The following is a 20576-nucleotide window of genomic DNA, read 5'->3' as shown; positions in this document are numbered from 1 at the left end:
GATGTATTATAGAATTGTGTACCTGAAACCTATATAATTTTATTAACCAATGCCACCCCCCAATAAGTTCAATTAAAAAAAAATTTAAAAACCAGAAAATAAGTATTGGGGAGGATATGGAAAAATTGGAACCCTCATAACATTGCTGGTGCAGCCACTATGGAAAGATTTGGAGGTTCCTAAAAAGCTAAAAATATAATTGCCATGTGATTCAGCAATTCTACTCCTAAGTATATACCCAAAGGAATTGTCCCTAGTCAGATGCTTGTACACCAGTGCTCACTAAAACATTACTCATAATAGCCAATAGGTGTAAACAACCTCTAATGTTCATTAACAGATGAATGGATAAACCAAATGTGGTATATCCATACAATGGAATATTACTGGGCCAAAAGTAGAATGACGTTTTGATACATTCTATAACATGGATGAATTTTGAAAACAAGAAGCCAGACACAAAAGGACAAATATTTTAATATATAGATTGTCTTTTTACTCTATTGATTGTTGTCTTTGCTGTGCACTAGTTTTTAGTTTGATGTAATCACATTTGTTTATTATTGCTTTTGTAGTCTATGTTTTTGGTATCATATCCAAAAAATTATTGCCAAAACCAATGTCAAGCTTTTTTCCTGTGTTTTCTTCTAGTAGTTTTACAGTTTTAGGCCTTAACTAAGTCTTGAACCTATTTTCAAATGATTTTTATATGTGGTATATGATAAGGCCCAGTTTCATTCTTCTGCATGGGAAATTCAATTTCCCAGTAGCATTTATTAATCAGACTATCCTTTTCCCATGTGTGTTCTTGGCATCCTTGTTAAAGATCAGTTGGCTATAAATGTGTGGATTTATTTCTAAGCTCTCTCTTCTGTTCTTTTGGTCCATATGTCTGGTTTTATGTATGTACCATATTGTTTGGATTGCCGTAGCTTTGTAATATGTTGTGATACCTCTGACTTTGTACTTATCCAGGATTGCTTTTGCTATTTGAGGTCTTCCGTGGTTTCAGATGAATTTTAGGATTTATTTTTTGTGTGTGTGTGTGTGTGTGTGTGTGTGTGAAGTATGCCCTTGGAATTTTGATAGGATTGCATTGAATCTGTAGTCCACTCCTGAATTCTTCTGTCTGCATCTCCTAAGGGCAAGTAGTTTTCCTTCACAAGCACATCATAATCACACATAAGAAAATCAGCATTAATTCAGAAGTGTATTCCAGCATATATTTCATCATTTATTCCAATTGCCTCTAAAAATGACCTTTATAGCTGGTCATTTGTCCTGCCCCAAGATCCATTCAAAGTTTGTACATTGCATTTGGCCATTATTTCATCAATCTAGGATAGTTCTATCTTCTTCATGACATTGAAGACTTTGTAGAGTCCCAGCCAGTTGTCCTACAGAGTGCCCCAGGTTTAGGAATTTTTCACTTTCTTCATGAAAATTATATTTAGATCAAATTTCTAATAAGAAATACTATAAGTGATATTGTGCACCTGCCACTTTATCACTTTAGTAGACACATAATGTCAGGCTGTACCACAATCATTGATGCCAAAACTAGATGTTTAGTTAAGGTAGTGACTGCCAGATTTTTCCATTGTAAAAGCACATCTTTGCTTTTGGAACTCATAAGTAATATGTGGGAATACTTCTTTAAGACTGTATATATCCTGTTTCCCACCATCCTTCCACCTACTAATTCTAGCATTCATTAATGATTCTTACCCAAAACATTGGTGCTTACAGTATTGTGATTTTTAAAAATATTCTATCATTTTATATCACTGGTTAGAGAAACATTCAATTTAGATTCGTAGGGAATCATTGTTATTTGAACTTACACATTTTTGCCATTGCCAGGAGAAAAACTTTCAAAACAGCAGCTGCAGAGTTCTAACATCATTAAGAAATTAAGAGCTAAAGACAAAGAAAATGAAAATATTATTGCAAAGCTGAAGAAAAAAGGTAAAGAGCTAGAAGAAGAGTTGCAACATTTGAAACAGGTGAATGTTAATTATTTTCTATATAAATAGTTATTCCTATATGAACAGTTCACTGTGGCTTATAAAATATTTGGAATGATTTATTGGGATATATCATGTATGAAGTATTTTTCAACAATTTAATAGACAAATGTTAAGATTATTATTTATTGTTATAATACGTGAGATTCCTGGAATATACTTACTTACCTTAGTGTTACTTATTGAGGAATACTTTTGCCTGTTTTTATAATATAGGTCCTTGATGGTAAAGAAGAAGTTGAGAAACAACATAGAGAAAATATTAAAAAACTAAATTCTGTGGTCGAACGTCAAGAGAAAGATCTTGGCCAACTTCAAGTGGATATGAATGAACTTGAAGAAAAGAACCGAAGTATTCAGGCTGCTCTTGACAGTGCATACAAGTAAGAAAATGAATAAATATGCAACTCATTCACAATCTGTTAAATGCAGGATGTTGAAGAAATCCTTTTTCTATTATCTGATCACTGACAACACGTAAATTTAGCTGTGAATGAACTTGTAACTTTTCAAAGCAAGTTCATCAGCAAGTACTTACTGCTGTGAACTCTCCCTCATTCTATAAATCTAATGGAAATCTACATGGAACCTTCATGTCCTTGGCCATGTAATTACTGTAAATTATTTTATTTTATTTTTTTTTCCTTAATCCTCACCCGAGAGAGAGAAACACTGATGAGAAAGAAACATCATTGATAGGTTGCTTCCTGCACGCCTAATGGGGTTTGAGCCAGCAACCCGGGCATGTGACCTGACTGGGAATCAAACCTATGACCTCTTGGTTCCTGGATCAATGCACAGTCGCTGAGCCACACCTGCCAGGATCCATTGATTTTTAGAGAGTGGGAAGGAGGAAGGGGAGAGAGAGAAATATCGATGTGAGACACATCGATTGACTGCCTTCCACATGTACCCTGACTGGCCAGGGATCGAGCCTGCAACCAAGGTACATGCCCTTGTCTGAAATCGAACCCGAGACCCTTTTGTCTGTGGGCTGACACTCTAATCACTGAGCAACCAGCCAGGACTACTGCATATTATTTTAAATAAAACTTACAATCTAATTTTTTTAAGAGAACTTACTGATCTCCATAAAGCCAATGCTGCAAAGGCTAGTGAGGCGCAGGAAGCTGCTCTGAGTCACGAAATTAAAGCTAAAGAAGAGCTTTCTGCAGCACTAGAGAAGGTCCAAGAAGAAACCCGTCAGCAGCAAGAAGCATTAGCCATTCAGGTAAGCAGTGGAGGGTGAGTTACACCCACTTTTTAGATCTGGGTGCTTCAGTGAATTAAAATATCTGTTAGTTTGCGTCAAACCTTCTTTAGTCGTACATTGTTATATTTCCTTTATAATGCTTGTAGGCAAACTTAATTGTGTGTTTTTTAACTGTTGTTAAAGTGATGCTTAAATTATACGAGTATTACTTAATTTTTTGTGAATTTCAGACTTATTTGAGAATATTATGGAAGCTAAGGACCTATTACCAGAGAAATGCATGTATTTAGAAAAATACTAAACATTCATATAATTTAAGGAGAATCTATGTAACTCCATGAAACCCAGATGAATGAGGAACCCCAAAATTTGTCAGACTTTGTCTTATAAAATCATCAGTTGATGGATAGTTGGATTTTTTACACTCTTTGTTAATATGAAAAGTGCTGTTTTAAACCTTCATTTATAATTTTTTGTGTGAACATATATTTTAATTTCTCTTAGATATGTACCCTCGAGTCATATGGTAGCTCTATATTTAACACTAGAGGCCTGGTGCACGAAATTCATGCACGGGGCGGGCGGGGGGGGGGGGGGCGGTTTGTCCCTCAGCCTAGCCTGCACCCTCTCCAATCTGGGATCCCTCTCACAATCCAGGACTGCTGGCTCCTAACTGCTCGCCTGCCTGCCTTCCTGATTGCCCCTAACCGCTTCTGCCTGCCAGCCTGATCACCCCCTAACCACTCCCATGCCAGCCTGATTGATGCCTAACTGCTCTCCTGCCAGCCTGTTTGCCCCTAACTGCCGTCCTCTACAGGCCTAGTCACCCCTAACTGCTGTCCCCTGCAGGCCTGGACCTCCCCAACTGCTCTCCCCTGCAGGCCTTGGTCCCCCCCAACTACCCTTCCCTACAGGCCCGGTCACCCCCAACTTCCCTCCTCTGCTGGCCTGGTGACCCCTAACTGCCCTCCCCTGCAGGCCTGGTCCCCCCAACTGCTCTCCACTGCAGGCCTGGGTCCCACCCAACTGCCCTTCCCTGCTGGCCATCTTGTGGTGGCCATCTTGTGTCCACATGGGGGCAGGATCTTTGACCACATGGGGGCAGCCATCTTGTGTGTTGGAGTGCTGGTCAATCTGCATATTACTCTTTTATTAGATAGGATAGAGGCCTGGTGCACGGGTGGGGGTTGGCTAGTTTGCCCTGAAGGATATCCCAGATCAGGGTGGGGGTTCCCTTGGGGCGTGGGGCGGCCTGAGCAAGGGGCCTGTGGTGGTTTGCAGGCCAGCCACGCCCCCTGGCAACCCAAGCGGAGGCCCTGGTATCTGGGGTTTATTTATCTTCTACAATTGAAACTTTGTAGCCTGGAGCGGAGCCAAGCCTTCTGCTCACTCGGTAGCGGCAGCCATTTCTGTTGGAATTTATGTATCTTCTATAATTGAAACTTTGTAGCCTTAAGCAGAGGCCTGGGCTGGCCAGGGTGTGTGTAAAGCTTGGCTTCCTCCATTGTCGGGGGCAACCCTAGCCTCTTGCTCTTACAGCTCCGTGGCTGCCGCAATTTCTGTTTGGATTTGTTTACCTTCTATAATTGAAACTTTGTAGCCTTGAGTGGAGGCCTAGGCCAGCAAGGGCAAGCAGAAAGCTTGGCTTCCTCCATTGCCTGGGAAACCCAAGCCTCCCTCCTGCTCTCTGTGGCTGTAGCCATCTCGGTTGGGTTTATTTGCATATTCGCTCCTGATTGGCTTGTGGGCGTGGCTTATGGGTGTAGTGGAGTGATGGTTAATTTGCATATTACTCTTTTATTAGATAGGATTGTAGACCCTTGTCAGATACAGGATTTGAAAATATTTTATCCCATTCTATATAAGTTGTCTCACTTTCTTGATAGTGTCCTTTGATGCACAGAAGTTTTTTAATTTTGATGAAGTAAAGAGGCAAGGAAGATAAAAAGAAAACATATATATAGTTTACTATTTATACTGTTGACAGCTTGCTTTATTTACAAAATAAAGTATCTTTGTGATCATTCCATAGTAGAACATAGAACTTTTGTTTTAACCTAGAGCTTTTTAAACAATTATGTTTACAGTTACAATGCTTCATTGTATTCAGTCAGTTCTTAATAATGGATATTTGGGTTAAGTCATGCGATGGTCCATATACCCCTTGTGTTTCTGCGACTCTATCACTGGGATAGAGAAATTATTAATGCCTTACATTAAAAATACACTAGAAAAAATAAAATAATAAAGAACAATTGGAGGAATGGAATTAGAGTGTAGGGCACTGCCATTCATAAAATCATCACCTTTAGGAGGACTGTCAATTTTGTGTATTACCTTCTTGTTCTTATTTCCATGTATATATTTTTATACTTTATATATTAATTTACAGTGGCTTTTTTCATTTAAGATTAAATCATACACTTTTACATGTACCATAATTTTTCATGAGTATGCTTATGTTGTATTAAGACTGGTAAAAATAGATGACTACTGATGGATATTTAGAATATTTCATGATTTGTGTGTTATTGCTGATGTAGCTGATGGTATAGGGAACATGTCTGTGTTTATAGAGATCAGCTTCCATAGAGTGAATTCTCAGGACTATCTCTCATAGCTCATGTAGCTGTCATATGCAGCCTGCACTGCAGACATATGTGGATGCGTCATCTCTCTTATCTTATGGGGCAGTGGCTGTGCCTTGTGCACACACACACACATTTATTTATTTATTTATTTTGCCTAACAGCCTAACAGTACTTTCCTTAGTACAAAGTGAACATACATATAGTTTCAGAATTGCTTGATGAATGGGATGTGTGATAATCATATGTTAAAACTCATTGGATAGTATAGAGTATTATACATGAAGAGTAAGTCAACAGAACACAGAATATGTAGTTAGCATGCAGTTACAGACAGTGTTCGAGACGGTGATAGTGTATTGGTTTTCCTCATGCAGGTGGGGGACCTGAGGCTGGCCCTGCAGCGTGCAGAACAAGCAGCTGCCAGAAAAGAGGATTATTTGCGCCATGAGATCAGTGAACTCCAGCAGGTGCTGCCACAGTTCTTTTAGAAATAAAAAAGTGACTCAGCGGGTAATGTTTGTGGAATTGGGAGGATTACTACCATATGTATCATTTGCTATTTTTTTGTGGCTTGTGTGAATAAAATCCGAGTTGGAACCTTAAAAATATATAAGAAAGTCCTAATTCTGTTTTAGAGCAAATCATTTTATGACAGATTTATTCAGTATTGTTTTCATTTGTAATAGCTGTTTTATTAATTATTATCAGTCTGAGCACTGCCCAGTTTTTATGTTACCCGCTATTCAGTTCCAGTCAGTGAGCATGCATAGGAAAAGGGAGAGGCAATGCAACTTCGATCGACTTGCCTGTTGATAAATTCTTAGAAATTGGGAGGTTTGGACGATACTGGTGTTTACCTTTTGATGGTCAAAGGCTCTCTTTATCTTAGAAAATGCTTTCTAAAAGAGCACTTATTTAGATACTCAATCATGCAACGTAACTCTAACTTAAGGATTGAATAATTATAAAATAATTTAATTTAAAAAGTAATTCTATCTTGGAGAAGTAAATTTTTCCAGAAATCCCATAAAGTTTGTTTGCTAGTGTTTTTATTGTTGTCAGTGGTAATAACTTAAGAATTTCATGATTCAGAGACTCCAGGAAGCAGAGAATCGAAACCAGGAACTGAGTCAAAGTGTTTCATCAACGACAAGACCATTGCTTCGACAGATAGAAAATCTGCAGGCAACACTAGGGTCCCAGACATCGTCGTGGGAGAAGCTAGAGAAGAATCTCTCTGACAGGCTGGGTAACTGCTTTAGTTCTTAAGCCCAATGCAGAAGCCCTTTCATCTTGTCTATGGAATTAGGGTAATGGTCTGAAATTGAAATTCACTTGATCTGATAGTTGTATTTTGTGTCTGACTTGTAGATTTTTACCTCTTTTCCTGTTTTACGTTTATTTTCTAATATCTTAATTGGTTCTCAGATCATTTGTTTTCCCTAACACAATATATCAGATACTGTCTAAATTACTTTCATGTCATTTTTTCATTCATATTTACAGACTGCTGCACTCAGTTTTCCCCTTGTTTGTTGCTAAATCTGACCTTTTTCTAGCTTGTCTGCAATAGTGTGAAAGGTACAGAACAGATATGTTCTCGTCAGTGGAGGAACTTCAAGAGCAGAGCCAGGTCTGTGGAGGATCAGGGTTAAATAAATCTAGTGTTCAGGTGCTATGCAGTCCTAAGATTTCATATTCTGCTTCTGTACAGGAATGCCCCAGTTTACCCGTCTGTGCTGTTAATAAAAAGAAAATTATTTTTCCAAGATGTTTATTCAAGCACAGACAGGTGATAGATGTATATACTAGACATCCCAGAAGCTAGCAAATTCATGAAAAGTCCATGGAATTGGAGAGACATCATGGTGTAGTGACCAAAGCAGACCTGGACTCAGGGCTTTGCTTTGTTTTGTTTTGAATCGTCCAGCTAGACAGTCTGAAGCAAGTCACTTCCCTTTTCTGGGCTATTTGCTGGAAGTCCTGAGCAGTGAACTAAGTTAGTGGCTTTCAGGCGGCCCTCGGCAGGCTCCTCAGGGCTGGCTGTCATGGTGCCGGAGAAGCTCAGTGACGTGCTGGGCCCTCCAGCTGCTTCAGTGGAAGTAGTGCCTCCGTTGTCTCTCTTTTTTTGAGTTCCATGTTGGATTTTGTCTCAAAAAAGACTTAACTGGTTAAAAAGAAAATCACTGAACTAGATGACCCTTCATATATTGTTTAATTTATATGTATACATTTTAGATCTGTCATTTATCTCTGTTAGTTTGAGACCAATTTGTTATGAAATGTGAAGTATCTGAAAATGACCCCTGAAACAAATACCTGTCTAGCAATACGTGGAGGCTAGAAGCCCCATGTTGTTGGTTTACACTGGGGGCTGCATACTCTCGGGGATATGTGCATTGTGGTGGAATAGAGGCAAAGCCACAGGACACACATAGCTTGTGTTGCTATTAATAGGACCATAGATGCAGTATAGTTGAAAAGTTTTATTGAGGTAATCGTAGATATACATGCTGTAATAATTCTCACTTTCTCTAGTATATCCAAATGCTAACATTTTGCAGAATTATAATATTACAACCAGGGTATTGACACTGATACAGTTTATTGATTTTATTCAGATTTCCCCAGTTTTGCTGGTACTCATTAGTGTGTGTGCGCTTCTGTTGTATATTAAGTTCTACACAATTTAATAAAGATATGAAGCCCGGCCAGCATGGCTCAGTGATTGAGCATTGATCTGTGAACCAGGAGGTCACGGTTAGATTCTCAGTCAGGACACATACCCAAGTTATGGGCTGGATCCCCAGATGGGGGGGTTGTGCAGGAGGCAGCCAATCAATGACTCTCTCTCATCAAGTGTCCCTTCCTCTCTGAAATCAATGTGTGTGTGTGTGTGTGTGTGTGTGTGTGTGTGTGTGTGTACATATATATATAGAGAGAGGGCGGGGGAGAGAGATCAAGCAGTTCCAACACTGCAAAGACCCCTCACGTCCTTTTATAGCCACACTCACCACCTTCGTGCCCTCTCTTCCTGTCCCAAATCCTGGGCAACCACTAATCTGTCCTGTGTTTTGAAAATTTTGGAATTTCAAAATGTCATATGAATAGAATTGTATAATATATGACATTTGGGGATTGGCTTTTTTGCTCAGCATAATTCCTTGGAGATGCATCCAAATTATTGTGTGTGTCAATGATTAGGTTTTTTATTACTAGGTGTTTTTTCATATATATGTACCATGTTTTGTTTACCTGATGATGGCTGTATGGGTTGATTCTAGATTTTGTCTGTACAGATAAGCTGCTCTGATGAACATTCACATACAAGTTTTAGTGTGAACATAAGTTTTTTATTTCTCTGGATAAATGCCCAAGTATGCAATTGCTGAGTTGTTTGGGTAGTTGTATGTTTCGTTTTTAAAGAAAATGCCACACTGTTTTTCCAAAATGGCTGTATGTGAGTAATTCAGTTTCTCCATATCTTATTTTAAAATCTATCTTCATTGTTGAAAATATTATAGATGTGCCCCCCCCTTTTCTTCCCCTATTGACCCCCTTTAACCTGCACTTGCCCCTTCCAGGCCTTCACCACACTATTATCTGTGTCCATGGACAGTTTTTCCATATCTTTGCCAGGATTTTGTGTCTCCCTGTTTTTTTGTTTTTCATATGTTTTTATTTATTTTAGAGAGAGTGGAAGGGAGAGTGTGAGAGAGAGAGGGAGAGAGAAACATTGACCAGCTGCCTCCTACATGGTCCCTACTGGGGATTGAGCCCGCAACCTGGACATGTGCCCTGACCAGGTATGGAACCAACAACCTTTTGGTGCTGGGACAATGCTCAACCAACTGAGCCTCACCGGCCAGGGCCCTGTTTTTTATATAGTCATCCAGACAGGTGTGCAGTGATATCTATTACGATTTTAATGTGCATTTCCCTGATGACTAATCATGTTAAACATTATTTCATGTGCTGCTTTTATTTTTCTTTTAATTTATTTTTATTGCTGATATGTTTATTTTCTATTTGTGCATTCTCTTTGGTGAAATGTCTGTTCAAGTCTTCTGCCCATTTTCTAAACGGATTGTTTGTATTTTCACTGCTGAGTTTTGAAACTTGTTTATATATTGCAGATACTAGTCTTCGGTAGATAGTGTGGTTTGCATTTGTTTTCTCCAAGTCTGTAGCTTGTCTTTTCATCCTGTTCACATAGAGCAAAAGTTTAAAATTGGGAAAAAGTCCTGCCTTGGGCAATAAGCAGTTAGAGTTTTAACTGTGGCTACTTGCATCATTGGAAGTCAGAACTACTTGGTGTCTTGGCCTCTTGGGTATATGTATATGTGAATTTTCTCTCTTTATCCTTCATTCAGGTGAATCTCAGACCTTGTTGGCTGCAGCCGTTGAAAGAGAACGTGCAGCTACAGAAGAACTCCTTGCCAACAAAATTCAGCTGTCTTCCATGGAGTCACAGAATTCTCTCTTAAGACAGGAAAACAGTAGATTTCAGGCCCAGCTAGAATCAGAGAAAAATAGGCTAAGAAAACTGGAAGATGAAAAAAATAGGTGAGCATATTTCTTGAGTTATTTTTGGTACTTGATGACATTTTAAAGCACTTAAAAACATGTGCTGTTGGCTTTGAGCTACATGGCCCTGAGAACTGGAAATACATACTCTAGTGTTTAAAGTTAGGGTCATTAGTAATAGGATATTACATCAAGACATATTACTGGGATTCATTGACTCTAACTCGTATTCTGAAAAATGTGTTGCATGTTCTATATGCGCATTTTCTAGAGAAAAGATTCATTGCTTTAATCAGATTTGTTAAAGGAGTCTGTGACCAGAAAATAGTTTGGAAACCTATTGGAGTTATTTTTATATTACAAGGGTTTTAGCAGTGTTTCAGTCTTTCTAAATAAATGTACTGGTTCTTTGGAAACCACAAGCTATAAAATACATCCACCTGAAATTATATAAGGCTATCTTTATATAAAGGCTATGATTAGTGCATTTATACCCTCAGTTCTTTCTTGGAAATTTTACTTTTAAAAAATGTAGTCAAGTAAAAATTATTTATAAAGTAAAATACCTGAACTTTTGCAAACATTTTCATTGGACCCCCTAATAAGCTTTTGCAGAATCTGAACATATTATGGAATGGTTGCATTCAAAATTCTTTTTAGGAAATCTCTTTTTAAATGAAATCTTAACCCAAAGCACCAATAAATACAATGCACAAAAGTAGTAGTTTGGCTTCTGAGTAAAACCCAAGTCATCTGGAAAAAAGCAGTAGGAAAATCAGTCTGGTAATAAAAATGACTATATATATGCAGCTGGAGTTAATAAAGTAGTGAGTTTTTAATAGTCTGTACTATCATCTTTTTTGTTTTGTTTCATTCCCTCTGGCTTAATAGGTACCAGGTTGAATTAGAAAACCTAAAAGATGATTATGTGAGAACACTTGAAGAGACCAGGAAAGAAAAGGTATTTCTGTTAGTTGTTGCTCACCTCTTAGGGCTAGGGGATGGTAGCAAACTAATGCCCAGATGAAGTGAGTGAGCTTACTGCTTTTGGGACTGACTCTTTAGTAGTAAGACAGATAGGGTCTATACTTCATGCTCCTAATTTTGAGATTGACTTTTGGGGATGACTTAGTATCATAGGAATTATCTAACTGTATTTCTCTCCATTAGACACTGTTGAACAGTCAGTTAGAAATGGAGAAAATGAAAGTTGAACAAGAAAGGAAGAAAGCCATTTTTACTCAAGAAGCAATAAAAGAAAAGGTATTGAATTTTTTGGTGTAACCGGTTAGTAGCTGTTGTGATTAATCATTGTTTTGTAATTTTAGTTGCACTTTATAAATAACATTTCTTATGTTTAAAATCAGTAGGATCCAGATCCTCAGATCCCCCAAAATAACCATTGTTACTACCTCCTTATCTACCCTTCTGAGATATTGTAGGCATATGCAAGCAAAAATATGGCACACATGTATATTTCCTTGCACAAAACTGTAATATATTATGTACTCTGTTTTTGTAATTTGTTTCACTTTGACATGTGTTAGATAAATAACCCCATATCCATAGTTACAGAGTTGTCTCTTAGATCTATGTTGCAATACTAGCCCACTAACCTTTTTATTATAGCCTTATATTTATGGTAAGAAGACCATAGGTTTGCCACAATAAATGTAACAAATAAGTGAAAAAATAAATAAATAAATAAATAAAATCAGTAGGATGATGAACTGTAGTAATGTAATCAGTGTCTTGTTCAGAGTAGATCCAAAATAATTTGAGTTTATCCAAACAGATCTGTGATTTCTAGGATTTGAATTGTAGAACCTCTTTTTGAAAGTGAGTTTCCTATATTTAAAGGATTGGCATGTACTTGGTAGTTAGCATAATATATAGAAACTTCCTGTAACAACATTGAAATTACCTTTTAAATTTATTTGGAATTTTTTTTTTTAATATATATTTTATTGATTTTTTACAGAGAGGAAGAGAGAGTGATAGAGAGTTAGAAACATCGATGAGAGAGAAACATCGATCAGCTGCCTCCTGCACACCCCCTACTGGGGATGTGCCCGCAACCAAGGTACATGCCCTTGACCGGAATCGAACCTGGGACCCTTGAGTCCGCAGGCCGACGCTCTATCCACTGAGCCAAACCGGTTTTGGCAATTTATTTGGAATTTTAAAAAATACACCAAAAATAAAGTGGATAAGCCAGAAACTTTTTATGGTTTATAAAACTCATTGGTATCTTATTCTAAAGAAATAGGCTTACCCCACCAGCATGGCTCAGTGGTTGAGCGTCAACCTATGAACCAGGAGGTCACAGTTCGATTCCCGGTCAGGGCACAGGCCCAGGTTGCGGGCTCGATCCCTGGTGTGTGGATCATGCAGGAGCAGCCGATCAATGATTCTCTCTCATCATTGATCTCTCTCTCTCTCTCTCTCTCTCTCTCTCTCTCTCTCTCCCTCTCCCCCTCCCTCCCTCCTTCCCTCCCTCCCTCCCTCCCTCCCTCCCTCCCTCCCTCCCTTCCTCTCTTTCCCTCTTCTTCTCCCTTCCTCTCTGAAATCAAAAAAGAAAGAAAGAAAATGGTTTAGTCCGCCCTGGCTGTTGTGTCTCAGTGGTTATAGCATCAGCTCACGCATTGAAGGTTCAATTCCCAGTCAAGGGCAGGTACCTGGGTTGCAGGTTAAATCCCTAGTCCTAATTGGGCTGCATGCTGGGGGCAGCCAGTTGATGTGTCTCTCTCACATTGATGTTTCTCTGTCTCTTTCATTCTCTCCCTCTCCCCTTTCCTCCCTCCCTTCTACTCTCTCTAAAAATCAGTGGAAAAAATATCCTCGGGTGACGATTAATAACAACAAAAGAAGAAATAGGCTATATACTACGAAGCAGTGAGTTCATAAAATAAAAGAACATTTTAGCCCTAGCTGGTTTGGCTCAGTGGATAGAGCGTTGGCCTGCGGACTGAAGGGTCCTGGGTTCAATTCCAGCCAAGGGCACATGCCTGGGTTGCGGGCTCAATCCCCAGTGGGGGCGTGCAGGAGGCAGCTGATCAATGACTCTCTCTCATCATTGATGTTTCTATTTCTCTCTCCCTCTCCCTTCCTCTCTGAAATCAATAAAAGAAAAATATTTAAAAAATACATTTTCATTCCATTAAAAATCAAATTATGTTGTTGCAATATACATGAGTCCCTAGATGATTTGACCAAGTCTGTCTATACTTTTAGATTACCAAATATTGTGCCTTGCAAGGATAAGACTTCAGAAATTATATCTGTAACATTTTATGAGGAAGTTAGAATGGGTCTTTGTTGTCATTAATCCTAGAAAAGTTTCTTGTTTTTTTATTTATCACTTTGCTCTTTAATCCAAACTGAATTTTTTTCTTACTCCTTAAAGGAACGGAAACCATTTTCTGTTTCTAGCACGCCCACAATGTCCCGATCAAGTTCAATAAGTGGAGTTGAGATGGCAGGGCTGCAAACATCTCTTCTGTCTCAGGTGATGTTTTATTTAGTATATGTGCTTATTCCTAAACTGAATAATGATGAAAGGAATGTGCAGGTAGCAGTTAGCCTGTCACCGTGATCTTGCCATTCCATAAGCAATTCATCTGAATATTTGTGAAACTGAGGAAGTATAGATGATTTCTGTCTTTGAGAGTTAGACATTTTAAAGCAAGAATTGACAGAATCATTTGTTTGAACCTTATAAGGGCATACAGTCTATACTATCTGAATAACTATGTGTTTTCTTAACATAGGATGAGCCTCATGATCTCTCACTTGGACCAATGTCTGTATCAGCAAATGGAAGCAATCTTTATGAGGCTGTAAGGATGGGGGCAGGATCCAGCATTATTGAAAATCTACAGTCTCAGCTACAACTAAGGGAAGGAGAAATTACTCATTTACAGGTATTGGAAAATTAAATATGCTATAGAAGTAAGTGAAAATTTCAGGGCCAATAAGTAAACCTGAATTTATATTCACCTGAATTCTGAGCAAGTTTAAAAATAAAATGAAATAGTAACATGTGAAGACCAAAATGTATCACATGTATTAATGATAAGGGCTAGTTGGAGGAATTCACCCAGGATAAGAGCGAAGTGAGCCTGCTGAGGGCCAGAATTGGGGAGACTTGCTTAACTCCGTCAAATGCTGGGCTGGAGTAGGCCTCCCCAGGTGGGGTAGCTGCCCAGGTAAGATGTAGGCATCAGAGCAGAGCGCTCCTTTCAAGATGCTTTCCACACATTAAAAATAAAAGCTGTTGCTCTAACCGGTTTGGCTCAGTGGATGGAGCGCTGGCCTTCGGACTGAAGGGCCCCAGGTTCAATTCCGGTCAGGGGCATGTACCTTGGTTGCGGGCACATGCCCAGTAGGAGGTGTGCAGGAGGCAGCTGATCGATGTTTCTCTCTCATGGATGTTTCTAACTCTCTGTCCCTTTCCCTTGCTCTCTGTAAATAATCAATAAAATATATTAAAAAAGAAATAAAGAAATAAATAATAAAAAAATAAAAGCTGTTGCCCAGCTGGCATGGCTCAGTGATTGATCGTCAACCCAGGGACCAAGAGGTCACTGTTTTGATTACTGGTCATTGTGCACATGAAAGTAAACATTGTAAGTGGGAAGGGAGGAGCCGCTCATTATATCTTGACTTTTAAAATATAATTTAGTGAGAAATGTTAATACGTTTAACCCATTTTTTGTTAAACTTGATACACTCATAAGTAAAACTTTCCTCATTTATTCCCATTGTGTAACTTTAGTAAGTTGAAAATATTACTCTATTAAAGAAGATCTTGAATTGGGAAAAAATAGGTTAGAATAATCTTAATACTTATGTTTATATAGCCCAGAATGCTATGCTTGAGGGACCAAATGAACATTTTTGGTAGTCTGTCAATATGATCTACACAGTTGGAGATACACGAAAGTATGGTTTTATTTCTCAGGGATTTTGTAGTAATTTGGAATAACTGAAATATATGCTATTTCCTTAGGTTAGAGAAAAATGTAAGGTTGCATAGTTCAAACAGATGATTGAATTCTCTTTAGTTCTTTGTCTTTCATGGTAACCCTATCAATGGTACACCTCTGAAGAAAGTTGAAACCCTTTTTTTGTCACTATTTCCTTTTAAGAGCTACCTCATGGTTATATGCTGTTATATTTTTCTTTAAAAATAGCACATTAAATATGTTTACATTAGTAGGAACGTTAAACGAGATATATTTTTATTTAAATTTCTTTCTGATAATGTTTCTCAGGTAGAAATTGGCAGTCTAGAAAAAACACGCTCCATAATGGCTGAAGAGCTAGTTAAATTAACAAATCAAAATGACGAACTGGAAGAGAAAGTAAAGGAGATACCCAAACTTCGAACTCAGCTACGAGTAAGTATTCTTCACTTAAGGCCGTGGTTGGCAAACTGCGGCTCGCGAGCCACATGCAGCTCTTTGGCCCCTTGAGTGTGGCTCTTCCACAAAATACCATGGCCTGGGCGAGTCTATTTTGAAGAAGTGGCATTAGAAGAAGTTTAAGTTTAAAAAATTTGGCTCTCAAAAGCAATTTCAATCGTTGTACTGTTGATATTTGGCTCTGCTGACTAATGAGTTTGCCGACCACTGACTTAAGGTAAACCTAAGATATTTTAATCCCGTTACATTAAATCACATATTTTTAATTTATGTAAAGTGTATATATGTTAATGATTTATTTGAAAATTAGAGTATTAGTATTTCAGTAAATAACTTTAAAGGTAAATCTTTTATCTTGCTTGTCTCATTATACAGTGAAAGCATTTTTCACAATCATGTTTAATCTCATTTGGAAAATAACTAAATTTTACTTGGCCAAGGATCATTTATAAAACACTTTCATATTATCTCCATACTACTTGTTTATTGATATATATATGTCACAATTAGGATATTTGGTGTTAGTAGTCACTATTAAGCCATATTTAATTTGGGTAAATGCCAGGTAATACTTAAACCACAATGAACCAAAGAGACTAAAATATCATCAGATGTGCTTCAATTAATTGGAGAAATCACTGATTAGGCTATATATGGGGGAAATTGTAGATTTAGTGGCGAGATGTGGTAAGATTGATAGCCATTTGCCCAGCCAGTGTGGCTCAGTAGTTGAACTATGAACCAGGAGGTCACAGTTCAGTTCCTGGTCAGGGCACATGCCCAGGTGGTGGGCTTGATCCCCAGTGGGGTGCATGCAGGAGACAGCTGATCAGTGATTCTCTCTCATCGTTGGTATTTCTATTCCTCTCTCCCTCTCCCTTCCTCTCTGAAATCAATAAAAATAGATTTTAAAAACCCTAAAATAGGTGGGGTTTTTTTAGCATTTGTAAACATTTAATTAGCATCTGTTGCATTAAAAATATTAAACACCTACATATTCAGGATTATCTTGTTTTTGTTGAAGGTTTTCATTGAAAAATGTGAATACTCCATATGTTTCTTTTCTGGATAGATAATGATTTATTCTAAAAATCTAAAGATCTTTGGGTTTGTGCTATTATTCCTGTATAAAGCTTAACAATTTTATTTGGAGACAATGAAGAATAAATATGAGAGGCCCAGTACCATTCTGACTAGGAATAATAGCCCTGGGTGATCATAGAACACCAGACAAGAAATGCAATTCAGATAAAAAATTAACAGAATGAAATGAAAATGTATTTCTCATTGCCTTTGGACATCTCTATGTACATTTGACACACTGATGCTTTTGTCTTAGGGTAATCTACTCCATGTCCTTATAGGACATGAGAACACAGTTTTAACAAGAAGCTGTGAATTGATCCCCAGGCACTAATGGGAGAATTTGCTATGGAATTAGGAATGGGGTGGTTTATTCTTGTACTAGAGGCTCATTGCACGAATTCGTGCACCAGTGGGGTCCCTAGGCCTGGCCTGTGGGATCAGCCAAAACCGGCTCTCCGACATCCCCCAAAGGGTCCCGGATTGGGAGAGGGCAACAGGCCAGGCCGAGGGACCCCACCAGTGCACGATCGGGGCTGGAGAGGGACGGGGCTGGAGAGGGACGTGGGGTGTTGGCCTGCTGGAGAGCGACCACAGGAGGGCTCCAGGGCCTGTCCAGCCCATCTCGCTCAGTCCCGATAAGCCAGATCCCAGCAGCAAGCTAACCTACGGGTCAGAGCGTCTGCCCCCTGGTGGTCAGTGCACGTCGTCATAGTGAGCAATTGAGCGGCTTTAGCATAACATTAGCATATTAGGCTTTTATTATATAGGAATTTGGTCTTCCATTATTTTCATTTCTGTATGTCTTGTGTTGTTTCTGGCTCTGCTCCAATGCTTTCCATGCTGTCTGGCATCCATGAAAGGGAGGGTTGTTTTCTGCATTTGGAAACACCTTCCGAGTGGTGGGGGCACTAACTATCAGCAGTGTGAGCATGAGAGTCCCATGCCTGTGCTGAAGCAGCAATTGAAATACTGATCTGGAATGGGCTAATTTATTTATTTTGAAAAATAACTGACTAATTCCATGGCATGTGTTCAGATTTGGCTAACATTTGTTCATGCCTATTTTGTACTAGAATCATATTTTACGCTTAACATTTGTTATTTTAATTAAATTGTTCCATGTAAGCCCAACTCCACAAAGGGGCATATATTAATACCTGAAATTCAGAAATGAGCAATGAACTTGTTTCTGTTAATACAAGCATACGTGATTTTCAAGTTTCAATGTTCTAAGCCTCATATGGACACTTCATTTTATTTTTTATTTAAATAATTTATTTATAAGCTTTATTTAAATAATTTTATTTAAATATACTATTTTTATTGTTTTAATGAAGCTACATGTGCTTGTTGTAGAGTAATTTCAATGGTATAAATAGTAAAATTAAGATGTGTTTCTGCCACCCAGAGGCAACTATTATTAGCTTTCAGCCTCTTATTGGGCGCGCGCGTGTGTATGTGCGTGTGCGTGTGTGTGTGTGCGCGCGCGCATGCATGTGCTATTTTAACGTATTTGGGTTCATACTGTAAATACATTTTATATTCTACTCTTAATCACTTGATATTGTATTGTGAAAATGTTCCCATATTGTTAAATTTTCCCAAAGCATAGGTTTTATGAGTAATCCTATGGCTATATCATAATTTATTTAATTCCCTTGCTGGTGGCTGTTGAGGTGGTTGTGAGTTTTTTAACTTGATTTTTAAAAGGTGCTACAAACAACTTTATGCATAAATCTCTGTCAAAACCTCTGGCTCTTCGTTTAGACATGGGGTTACTGGGCCCGCGTGTGGTTTTGTTTGATGCACCTGGAGAAATGGCTTTCCATACCAGATGCTTCTTTGAGTCAGGACACAGGGTGTGAATGACCTGGTGTTTTCACACCTTTGGGGTTGACAGTGCTTGATTGTATGTTTGTATGTGTAGGGGACATACGTAGTAGTGAATACTACATTCTAATTCTTTTCAGATTTGCCTTTTTCTTAGCAGAAATTCTTGTTAGACCCAAGCCATAAGCTGACCAGCTCTGAGTCTTAGTTTTGTTGGAAGTGGGAATTTCACCTTTAAGATGGTCTTTACAGGTATTTTAATAAGATGTCGGGAGCAGCTAAAAAATGCTAGCCAGAAAAACCCCTATCCTCCCAGGGCACTTTAAAGATACTTTTGAAGGTAATCTTTTAAGTTTCTATAGAACTAAGCATTTTCCTAAAAAGTAAAGAAATATGGCATGACAAATATGCAAAATAAGTCTGTAGGGGGACAGAAGAGTGATTGCCATGTGGATGGTTTATTTTTTAAGTTCTTTTACTTGCTATTTATTCCAACAGACTGGAGTATGAATTTAATTTTCATAAGAGCTGACTATATACTTTTATTTAGATTGTAATGTATTTATTGGTGACTTGTTTATGATAATATAAATATAATCAAGATGTTCTGTACAGTTCCTTTACAAATTGTAAACAAATCTGTTTTGTAGGATTTGGATCAGAGATACAACACTATTCTGCAGATGTATGGAGAAAAAGCGGAAGAGGCAGAAGAACTTCGATTAGATCTTGAAGATGTAAAAAATATGTATAAGACTCAAATAGACGAACTTTTAAGACAGAGGCTCAGTTAACTTCTGAAAATTACATTCCCATCAAACTGAATGTAATCATTTAATAACAAAATGCAGACTTTCAATAAATTCTCTTATAGAATTAGAAAGTGGAATTTATTATAGAGTTAAAAAATTGAAGAAAGTTTTATAGTATATAGTAATATTTGCAGTTAAATTATTTTGTGCAATATTTGAACTTTATTTTTGAAACTATCTTTAAAGATTTATTTTTTAAAGCATCTTTTTTTTTTTCCCCCATGAATAGCACCGAGATTTATTACTTTATCCTTATATCAGTATGGTTAGGGAAGAAGAATGGTGTTCATACATTGTATTATAGATAAAAACTAATTATATCTATAATTTATATGTGTTTGTATATATTGAGAACATTTAATGAGTGATATTGACATATTGAAACTTTGAAATCTTTCACATTTAAATCTTCAACATTTCTAGTTACTGCTCATGAAAATGGACATTAAGTGTCCAATTAAAAAATATATTAAACTTCCTGTTATTAAATTTTGAACTGAATATTTTTCCTTTAAAGTAGAAGTCACACTGACACAGAAGATTAAAGGATGAATAAATTAAAAACCTTTTTGTGGCCCCAGCCTGTTTGGCTCAGTGGATAGAGTCTGCAGACCAAAGGGTCCCGGGTTCGATTCCAGTCAAGGTCACGTACCTTGATTGCAGGCTCCTCCTGGCCCAGGCCCTGGTCGGGGCTTGTGCAGGAGGCAACCAATCGATGGGTTTCTCTCACATCAATGTTTCTCTCTGTCTTTCCCTCTCTCTCCCACTCTCCCTAAAAATCAATAAAAAATATCTTCAGGTGAGGATTAACAACAAAAAAAAAACAACCAAAAAACTAAAAACATTTTTGTGGTCTGAAGATTTATTTTACCCAGATTCCACAATTAAGTCTGTACAAATTGTGTTACTATCTGGAGAAAGCTAAGCTATGCAGTTATCTAGGCATGGTTGGATAATGGGGAAAATGTGCTCATAGTGATTTGTGATGGTATCAGTAACAATTTAAGCGATTTTGAAGAGGTTTTGTTTTTACTATCCTATGAAATGAATCAACATAATAAAAT

The 20576-nt window shown here is 37.9% G+C and overlaps 1 protein-coding gene across 1 annotated transcript in view; it reads left to right on the top strand.

Moving 5' to 3' along the window:
- TMF1 (TATA element modulatory factor 1) overlaps positions 1-20375 on the top strand; it is a 34664-nt gene extending 14289 nt beyond the window's left edge. The window contains exons 6-17 of the mRNA XM_079795690.1: positions 1864-2006; positions 2244-2410; positions 3102-3258; positions 6206-6298; positions 6924-7080; positions 10205-10397; positions 11250-11319; positions 11529-11621; positions 13765-13866; positions 14129-14281; positions 15635-15760; positions 19351-20375. Of these exons, the coding sequence (XP_079651816.1) occupies positions 1864-2006; positions 2244-2410; positions 3102-3258; positions 6206-6298; positions 6924-7080; positions 10205-10397; positions 11250-11319; positions 11529-11621; positions 13765-13866; positions 14129-14281; positions 15635-15760; positions 19351-19494 (1598 nt within the window). The 3' untranslated portion in view covers positions 19495-20375. The remainder of the gene's footprint in view (positions 1-1863; positions 2007-2243; positions 2411-3101; positions 3259-6205; positions 6299-6923; positions 7081-10204; positions 10398-11249; positions 11320-11528; positions 11622-13764; positions 13867-14128; positions 14282-15634; positions 15761-19350) is intronic.
- Positions 20376-20576: the final 201 nt, after the last annotated feature.

Source organism: Cnephaeus nilssonii, assembly GCF_951640355.1.
Source record: "Cnephaeus nilssonii genome assembly, chromosome: 17".
NCBI classification, from domain to species: Eukaryota; Metazoa; Chordata; class Mammalia; order Chiroptera; family Vespertilionidae; genus Cnephaeus; species Cnephaeus nilssonii.
The sequence above is the reverse complement of the archived record's forward strand: the minus strand, read 5'-3'. Positions and strand labels throughout refer to the sequence as shown.